This window comes from Struthio camelus, chromosome 5 (genome assembly GCF_040807025.1).
Source record: "Struthio camelus isolate bStrCam1 chromosome 5, bStrCam1.hap1, whole genome shotgun sequence".
NCBI lineage: Eukaryota > Metazoa > Chordata > Aves > Struthioniformes > Struthionidae > Struthio > Struthio camelus.
Window position 1 is genome coordinate 25,170,910 of NC_090946.1, and position 10,398 is coordinate 25,181,307.

At 37.4% G+C, this 10,398-nt stretch overlaps 1 protein-coding gene across 3 annotated transcripts in view; it reads left to right on the forward strand.

The window, feature by feature from the left end:
- The window catches only part of PARVA (parvin alpha), a 68,716-nt gene extending 60,326 nt beyond the window's left edge, over positions 1–8,390 (forward strand). For all 3 annotated transcript variants that reach the window (XM_068945129.1, XM_068945130.1, XM_068945131.1), the window contains 2 exons: positions 50–122; positions 3,303–8,390. In XM_068945129.1, the coding sequence (XP_068801230.1) occupies positions 50–122; positions 3,303–3,379 (150 nt within the window). In that variant the 3' untranslated portion in view covers positions 3,380–8,390. The remainder of the gene's footprint in view (positions 1–49; positions 123–3,302) is intronic.
- The last annotated feature ends 2,008 nt before the right edge of the window (positions 8,391–10,398 follow it).

The window sequence follows — 10,398 nt, forward strand, 5'->3', positions numbered from 1 at the left end:
CTATATTGTATATAGTTCATAATAATGACTACCTTTATTATATTACTAGGTCCTTAATGTATCCTTTGCATTTGAGCTAATGCAGGATGGTGGGTTGGAAAAACCAAAGCCAAGACCAGAAGGTATCTATTCTACTTTTTTTCTGTGTCCTTAAAACTTTGGGGTGAATCTAGACCTTATCTCATAGGGTTATGGTAGAATAAAATGAAGGTTAAAAGGGCAATCCAGCAGAGAAAGGCAAGATACATTTTGAAATGTTCAGACACTCTGTGTTTTATAAGGCTGATGTGCTTCTTCAGATGTCACAAGGCTTCCTTTCTTGAATGGCCAGGGGAGGATTTGCTTGACTAAAGACCTGCAATACTGTTTAGATATTCACTGAAAGAAAAATAATACAGTTTTAGCAGGGTCAGGATTCCAATCCTGTTCTGTTCCCTCATATAAATGCAGGGATTAAGTCCAGCTCTTCAGGCTGGATACAGGACTTTTGACCCACCATGTTATGTATGGGGCATTCTTGTGGTTCCTCTCATGAGAAAGTTATCACTTCTCACCATGCAGGAACTGGACTTGCAGCTTCTGCTCCACTCTTCCCAACAGGATCAATAGCTCGGCTTCCCCTAATTGCCCACCATAATAATCAAGTCCCATTGCAGAGTCACCTTCCATCATGCACACAGGCCTTTCCTCCCATAATATTGACTTGATTGTCAGTCCCTGAAGACTTGGAGGAAATACGTCGTCAATATAAGCTAATGCTTAGAGTTTTACTCCTAATCCTAAGGGCTCTCTGGAGTTTCAGGCTGAATCAAGTTCTGTCCTATTCTGCTCGTTTTCCATCCCTCCCAACCTCCAAATCGTAGCAGCAACAGACACTTTCAAAACAAAACAAAAACAAGAAACCCAAACCTGGTGTGACCACATGTCTCAGGACTGAGCCTACAGTGCCTATGCCTTTAATTTGTATCTACCCAGCCTACTTTTTCACTTGTGGATAAGAGCTCAAGCCATAACCTTATTTTAACTACATCAGTGGTGACTATATCTCTAACATTTATGTTTGGAATAGTCAGAAAGAGAAGGGGGAAATAGTGAAATCTAGGGATCCAAGTAAAACAGAGAGTATCTGTGATCCCTTACTCCCCATGGAGGTTTAAAATTGTTATGGCATTTAATTTTTCAGGTATTTATTGCTCTAGGGGACAGCTAATTTTTCCAGTATAAATCAAGCCATAAGGATATTTCAGCATATATAAGACATTTCTTGTGCAATTATTGAGACGCTTAATATGAAACTTCCTGCCCAATGTGAATGGAAAAACACATCTGTTTTATGTGTTGTTACATTGGGCACTATGCCCATACTTAAAATTTCCAGTGAGCAAAAGAGTATTGAAAAGGATCTTACCCTAAATGTGTATGCTAAATACTCTTTAAATTCCTATGCTATTTCTCTGAGGTTCTTGAGGAAAAAAACACTGAAAAGTGCTTCAGAATATGAAAAATGTATTTAGTGGAATAAAGAATGTGGTTAAATAAATGAATATGAAAACTAATGATTTTTATGAGGTCAACAGTTTATTTGGATTATTTGCAATATACTTGAAAGGGTTTAAAAAGCTTTCCATGGCCTTTTACTTTAAAAATGGCCAGAACGTTAATCTACTGAGTCTATAATGAATTAATTTACAGTTTGAGCTTTTTCAAATCATTCTTGAAACATGTACATCAAAGCAAAACCTAAATTTCTCTTTTTCAAAATTGCAACCAGTAAAATGCTATACATGTTAGCTGAACACAATATAGCAACAGAAATAACTCTTCTTTCTTTGAATGTACGCTTCTTTTTAGCTTGGCCCTTTTTGTGGAATTCTGTTTTCACAGTGGAATTTTATGATAACCTTGCAAAGACTGTCAAATTTATCTATTAGGAAATGAGGGAGTTGGGTGTCTTGCTGCTGGCACGAAAGAAGAAACTTCCTCAGACATATACAAATAGTATTGCAGGGCATAGCAACATGTTGTGGGGCAACATGCCGTTCCTGTAGCTTTGGCATTTTGTTTTCATTTTATCATCAAGTGTTTTTGATCTGATGCATCAAGAGCCGCAAAACGCACATGCTCATTTCATGATCATGCATAGTCCCATTCTTAAAATCTAGATGTCATTGTTTCCCTCTGTAGAAGTGAAAGATTTTTATAATGTCTTAAATTGCCCATGCATGTCAGCTTGTCATGTAACTATCATCTTCAGCCCTTCACAGTTTGCGTACCTTGGGACTCCATGCATGGTTTTGATTAGATTGGTTCTTCAAAGTATAACGCCAGCATAATCTGGGAGAAGACATCAGTGTAGATAAACATAATAGCAAAACTATTTGGTAATTATACAATTTACTAGGTTTACTTGCAGGCTCTGAAGATAATGGGAGTACTTGCACACCATCTGCTTCCCACCTTCATGGTCAATTCCAAGGACCCAAAATAATGAGATTAAATTCCTTTACTGTCAAGAAAGAGATGGAGCCTTTCTGATAGGCAATTCGAAGCTCCTGTTTGAGATGGTGTGAATATCCCTTGAAGCACTAACATACACTACTGCACTAGTTCATGTCAGTTTGTTTTATAGATTTCTTGTGAAATAATACTGACTTTCTCAACAGCTTCTCTTGCAAACAGCAAGTATTCATTAGCTTTTTGATTCACTGAAATCCTTTACTTTACATTTTGAGTATCTAAGGACTGGTTCAGCCATGTACATCTGCTAACTTAAAGCATTTTCAGAAGTATCTTCCAGGGGCACTTGCACTTCTTTAGATCCTTTAGAAAATCTGACCTTGCCTTTAAGTATCTTGCTGAAATTAGGCCTAAAAAAGGAAGTTGTAGCCCAAAGTGGGCCATGCCCTGCAATCCTGACATATGAGAACAGCTTCACTTGTTCCTGCCTGTTGATTTTTCAAAACTACTACTTTTCAGCCACAACTGACTGAAGATTCAGTTTTGTAAATATATGTAATCCTAGGTACAATTTGTCTCCTGTAGGCATCTAAACCTTGGTTACGTTTCTACTGCAGTACCGATAGTTGTTTGTATCCCTAACTAAAAGTGGTTGAAAAACTTACGGTTGAGCTGTCAGTTTAAAAACTGTCCTCTATATTTCTGCTCCTTCTGACTATCTTTGTAATTGTAATCCTTATGAATATGCTTCTGAGCAAGCAGAGGGAGAGAAGAGTGGACACTCTATCTGCAAATGTATTGGGCATATGGAGTTACTAATATGTTTTTCTCTGTCTTTTTTCTAGATATTGTAAATTGTGACTTGAAGTCTACACTGAGAGTACTGTACAATTTGTTTACCAAATACAGGAATGTGGAGTGAAGAATTGATTTAGGACCGCGAAGGAGGGTTAACAAAGAAACCATCATAACTAGCATATTTTTCGTCAGTATTCCTGTGCATCTTTATTCTAAAAGGAAGTAAACCATTTATCTGAAGAATTTTTAATTGATTATTCTTGCGCTACTATTTTCATAGTAGATTTAAAACTAAGGCTATGTAAAACTGATCTAAATTCTGAAGAAAAATGTTTGCAGGAATCTACCTGGGTATCTTCTGGGAGAATCCATGGCTCAATAATCTCTCTGTCTTCTCACTGTTCTGTAGTAGGTGAAGCTACAACCAAAAAGACTTAGTAACTGTAATTCAGATCAGGTTTTTAAGCCAATCATAGCAAGTTTCTGTTTTGAGTATCTATTTTAATATTTTTTACATTTTTGTTTCTAATCTGGAGAGGGGAGGAGTATCTTCTATCCATGGTAAGATGGTTGCTTTCTATTTGTGAGAAATATGCGTAGCGAGAAAGAGTTAAATACTATTGTTCACATCACAGCTAATAAGAAAGGACTTTCTCAAGCACTTAACCTGATTAATTTATATTTCCAGCGCTGTTAGGCTTGAATTTTATGGGTACAAACTGAAGTAGCTACTCGTTCCTTCAGACTACTTATAGGGTGATGCTCTGCTTTAAATATATATTACTGAGCACTCAGCATAAGCACACTTTGCAGATTGTTCACTCGTTTGTGTTCAATGAAGAGATCTTTTCTGCAACGTACAGATTTCAGGAAAGAAAACCTCTATAGTACAGTTTCCTTATAATGTTTGTATTGTTGGCATAGTGCTAGAAAGTAAAAGAATGGCCTCTTTTCCTTAATAGTAGTTGAAACACAGGATTACTAGGTTGTAAGTGTAGATTTACTACTAAATGAGGTTTAGAATCTGTCCCTTTGGCTGATTTTATGATGAATGTATTTTGCTGCATAATATCCAACGCAAAATATAAGATTCATTTTCCAGAAACATTCCTGTAGCCTTTCAGATACGAAAACACTGCTTTTAGGTCAGAACTACTCCCATCTGCAAAAACTCTGTGAAGCGCGAGCTTCTTTGATCATTTTACGTGGCTAAAAGGAATACTTTTGTTCTTATCTTGACCAAATATAAGCTGTGATCTTTTTGGTTTTAGTTGTAACAAAGACACACGAGAAATGGGAGCTGATTCTTCCATCAGCTAGTCCATTAGACTGGTGCTAATATCAAGCACCAGTCATGTTTTCATAAAGAAGCTGATGCAGACTGCCTGGCACAAGTGTAAATCATCAGAAACTACACGGCCATAAGTTGAGGAGTTAAGTTAATCACTTGCTAAAGGTCTTGATGCTAGTATTAGTTACCTTTCTAAAAGAAGTGGTCCAATCCAACCACAGATTCTTGGGTTCCTGAGTTACACAGTAAGGGAAAAAAAACCCTTTGGCAGAAATGACTAGACTATTTAGAAATCTTTGGACTCTTTAGTGCAGGAAGTACACTTTGGAATAGTCATCTGATTATGGTTGAACTGGTATAGATGAAAGAGAAAGCAATCTGTCAGCTCTTGACCTTGTCCATATATTTTTCTTTTTTTTTCTGGGCTTTCTGTTTTTCATGTATAATTTTGCAGCACAACTTTAGCATAGAGTGAAGGCAAGTAATTACGTTCTATCTTTAATGAACACTAACTGGTGTTAAATAATAAGCTGATATTGACTTCTTCTGAGGGGACTATAGAAACTATTCTCCTGAGAAGTAAATATCAGCTTTTGCAAAAGAAAGGTCAATATTTAATTCAAAGGACAATAAACCTGAGTGTTCTCTGAACGCAGAAATCAATAGTGGTATTGTTATACGCATTCTAAATATCTTCATTAAAATATTTGGGTACATTTTGTTTATATATTTTTAACTGAATTTGTAAAGTTAGAGGTGCAGAAAAGAACAATTATTTGCCTTTTATAGAGGTAAATAACTGAACATTTTGACCTCAGTGAAAATGAACATATGTTTTCATTAGTCTATTATATTATTGATCTTTTGGAGAAGCTAAACAATAGGAATTCGTCAAGCGTTTTCTAAGAGACGAAACATCTCATGCTATATTAGTTTGTTTTAATGTTAGGCATGTAAGTTGTTCATTTGCAAAACTAGACTGCAGTAATTGCAGTAGTTCATTAACAAATGTATGATGGTTTTTCTGCAGATCAGACTCAGCTGAAATACTTTTTCACATCTTGTCAGCAGTGCCAAAACATTTTGGTTGTCCTTGTTTTCAGGAATGCGCTTTTCTTTAAAGAGGAGAGTTATTCATGTAAAGGAAAAGGGTTAGGAACAGTGAGACTGGGTTTTTGCTTGGACTTGAAAATATATATTCCTGTACTATATGGGTATGACATTACTAGAGATACTGAAATCTGTCACACTATTTTCCATCTTTAAAAAACATAAAACTGAGACAGAATGATGAAATCCTTATGCTGAAGTGCAATGATGCAGAACCATACAACATTTCAACAAAATGCAAACCTTTACACAAATATCTGTAGGAATTCATGTAAATTAAAATCTGCTATAGAAACAAGAGCATCATGTCTAAATACAGACCCATGTGATAGTTTTAACACATGCACACAAACAGTATAGGCTGCCATGTAGGAGTGGGTCACTGCTTATATTTTTGACAATATAGATTTAAGTAGCTATCAGATAAATATGAAAACTAATATACAGATTATATCTAATATTTATTGCTTTGGTATAGATTATTATAGGAATATAGAATAATACTATAGATAGTTTACTCTTCAACACTCGGTGCAGGCCAACACTTTCCTTCAGGGATGTAAAAGGATATCATCCTTCAGGGACGATATCCTAGCGGGGCCAAATTCTGCTGACACCTAGGAGGCTTTTATTCTTGATACACAGCAGTGTATATGAATGTATGGCTGAATGCAGAATGTGCCTCACTGTTTATATTAGGATAGAAGTTGTTTAAGTTTCAGGTCAATCTTGGTCTTATTTTTAATCACTTTAAATGATATCCAAATCGATGGATTTAGCCCACATAAGATCTGAACAGTCACCTGGAGGCAGCCTGTGATCTCGAGGCTGTTCTCTTCATGCTTTGACTCAGTTCCTAAAGCCAGGTGGCATGAGTCCAGGCTACTGCCTTAAGATCTCATGATGATCTCTGGGTCTGACACACCAAATCAATGTGCTTCTGCTTCTATGTGGTGTTCTGTCGCATGGAGGCCCACAGGTTGTTGAAACCACAGGAAGCTGGCAGAGTATTAGCCTGCCATGAAGGTCAAAAAGACAATAAACATTTCTGCCATCAGGCCATTATGAATCTGCCAAACGAACAGGGTTCTCTCTGCTTCTGCCACTTTTAATCTATCCATTTGTTGTGGCAGCTGTGTGGTGACAAGCTCTGTTTTCATGTCTGGAGATGGGCATCCTCTGCCTGTTGACCCATCCCAGGAGATTATGTCAACCACACGCAATTTTTTTTTTTTTCCAAAGAGGAGCTACAGATTTTTGTAGTATGTCAAAAAGAGATTGTCAAAATAGTTACCTAAAATCCTAGTATCTTAAGGTCAACTCCTTTCAAATTTATTTCCCAGCTCACTGGCATTTAGTCACCATAAAGAACAGGCTCCAGAAAAAGGTGTCAAAGGAATCTTTGCATAATTTTACCTGAGATGCACATACCAAGCCCATAATTGGATTGCTCTATAGTTCAGAGGGAGTTGTAGACTCACTGAGTCACTCAGTTATTATTGAAAAGGGTGACCACAGACTACCTAGTTTTTGCTAGTTCTTAGTCTGCAGATATCTCCCTATTGTAGGGGGAACAGCAGCCCTTGCAGCCACATATTTCAGACACTTGAGTGGACCAACAAATGCTGGATAAGGTCCTAATCTACTTCTTTTGACTCTGGACCAAGCTGCTTGTTGGCATATCTCCATGTAAATCAATGGCATGACATCAACAGACCATTTGGTCCCTTCTCTTTTACAGAGGGTTACAGTATTTGAGCGTGGTTTACATTCAGGCACACTACATTGATTGAGCTAAATGCTACTTGATTGACCTTTGCTCATACTCGTTTTCATAAAGTATGTTTTTAAATTCGTATTTCAGGCTAATTTAGCAGATACCTTACGCCAAGACAAAGTGTTGTAAACCAGAATGGCTTCTAAAACTGGTAGGTTTTATTTCATTAGAGAGAAAGATACTATACATAGAGAGAAAGATACTATACATTAGCTTTAGGTCTACTTATTCTTGTCCTATCCAAACAGTCTTCATGCATTGTCCGTGTGTGGCAAGCACCCAAAAAAAGAATAGTGCCTTGGAGACCTCTTGCAAGATTTTCTTCACTGTTACCTAACTGACTTTTGTCATTTTACTATAAGGATTAGTGTAGGTTTTCTCTTTACAGTTAATTTAAACTTCAAGGCAGAAGAAGTCCTTGTAGAAAGTTTAAAAAAAAAAAAAATCTCATTTTAAACTAATTTTAAGTGTCACATGAAAAATAGTCTGTTGCAAGCAGATAGTGGCACCAAAATTATACATACCTCAACATCCACACATTTTCCAAAGATATTTTGAGTCATTAAACATTAACTAGGGCTAATCTCTTGTATTTAATGATATATTCTGTGTGCCTATTTCTATTTACAATAATAAGAGGGTTTTTTTCTGTTTAATATTACACACTGCAGCACTGTTAGTGTTATTTAAATATTTGATTCTAAATCTCAAGATCAAACTCATTAAAAACTGACACACAATAAGGATTTGCAAAACTTGCTTAATAAAGTGTGTATCTGAAAATACTAGTTAGTCAGAATTAAACTGCCTTGCTTTCAGCTGCAGAGTTAGTAGCTTTCACAAAATATATTTTATGTATTGTGTAAATAAGAGACAGTCCATCACTGATTTTTTTTCCTGTACTTTTTCCTGAAACCTTTGTTACGATCCACAATAAAATTTGCACCTGAAAATCTACACTGTATGTTGTTGTTGGGCCAAATTATGACATTTGGCAAAAATGAGGAAGGCTGTATGGTTTTATGTTCTTGGAACATCCAGACCTCTTTATGCATCTAACCTGCTCTCAGTTACCTCCTTGTGGCATACTCAAATGTTTATTATTATTTTCTGTGGAGGCTGGTGACAGCTGAAAGTGGGTTGGCAAAAACAGCCATGTAAACATATGCTTAAAATGATTAACAGCAGCAGGTCAGGAAAATGTTGAACCTCACTCAAAACAGCAAAGTGTACCTTCACTTTAATATTGTATGTTGAACACTTTCGTGATGATTTTGCAGCTGGGTATAGTACAATTTTCATCATAATATTTTTGTTAAATTAAAATCTAACAAAGTGAAATGTTAACGTGATTGAAATTAAAACTCTTAATTACAAAAAAAAAACAAAAACCAAAACCTGCATTTAGGAAGCTTTTGAGATCTAGTGTTATAAACCTATTTTTGTTATAATCCCTTAATGCAGGAGTTTCAATGCAGGACTTGGAACCAGTCAAAAGTACAGGCATCTAAAGTGCCACCGATCAACATTTTTAGCCACTGCATTACTGGAATGAATTGAGAAGCAAGTGTTTGATCGATAGTTTCCTTGTAAAGCTGAAACTACCAAGCAGAGCTGCCTAATCAGCAGGGAACGCTAAGAACCGGGGTGAGTTTTAGTGCCATTCTTCAATCCCAGGTGTATTACTCAGAGCTGGAAAAAAGTTTCTCCATCTGCTTAGGATCCACAGCCTGAAGCCCCATTGTATGCACTTAACACTTTTGTCCCAAATAAGTAAGTAGACTTAGTTTTCTTCAAACACTACAGGAAAACAAAAAGGTGATGATCTGGCTGCCTCAATTTCTCCATCATGATTCACCCAGAAAGTGAAAGGTCTAGGTTTAATGCCCTTCTATGCCTGTGGGGGTTGTTTTTTTTCTCCTTCTTAGAAGAATGTATTCACCTGAAGTATGAATTTAAGTTGATAAGCTTTCTTAGTGTTGTTGAAGGGGTACTCTCCGCTCTCAAGCTAAGTTGCACTTCTGCGTAAAGTAATTCTACATTAACTGAAAGAGGGAGAAAGAGAGGAGAAGAGGGAGCATAACTGGTAGTTAGGTCGTTCAGAAGGTGGAAAAGGTTTGTTGGGAAGAACCTTTGTTCTAGGCCTTCTCTAAGGCCAGCTTCTGTATTTTAATCCAATAAAGTGGTAAAATACAGAACACTCTGGAAGAGGGACCAGAACACCCATCACTCCTGTTCCAATGCAAATTGCCTGCTGAGCTTTGGTCACTCTTTCACTCCTTTCTTCCAGGACTCAGCAGTTTCCTTCTGTGTGAAACAGCCCCAGGAGAAGGCATTCCTACCTTGCACAGCGTCTGTTAGGTTCTCATTTCCTCAGGCAAAGCAAACGCGCTCCGGCTGAGTGAGCTCACATGAGAAGGTGAGCACCACCTCAGCCGCAGGCTGTGTTCAAAGAAAACAGCAGCCACAGCTGCATTTTGTCTGTGAACCTGGCTGAGGCTTCTGGGCTTTCTCTGAGCACAAGTATTGGACTGAATGCTAGTACATCTCATTTCTGGATCCCAGTCAGATTAAAACTAGGACGACTCAGTCCTATTGAGACTGGATCAGCTCTAAACGCATGCAGGCATAAAATGCTGGGGAATTTTCATATAAAAAGCAAGAGTGAAATCTAGGATCTCTCAGGAAGGAGGTGGTATTCCAACAGAAGTTTTCCAGGCTCACAACCTTGGTTCCTATATTCTGCATGAAGAGCTGAAGTCTGCCTTAGGCACTGCCCTTCACATGAGCTGAGGAGGGAAGACAGGAAGAGCATCTACTGCTTCCTGCCTGAGATCTCCACCTTTTGGCAGACTGCACAGACTTGTTTTCTACTTGGCTCAGTTTAATTTTATGGGGAATAAGCCTGACAGCATCTTTTAACTATTCCTCCCTCTCCTGGATATTTGCACTGTTCCAATTAGGT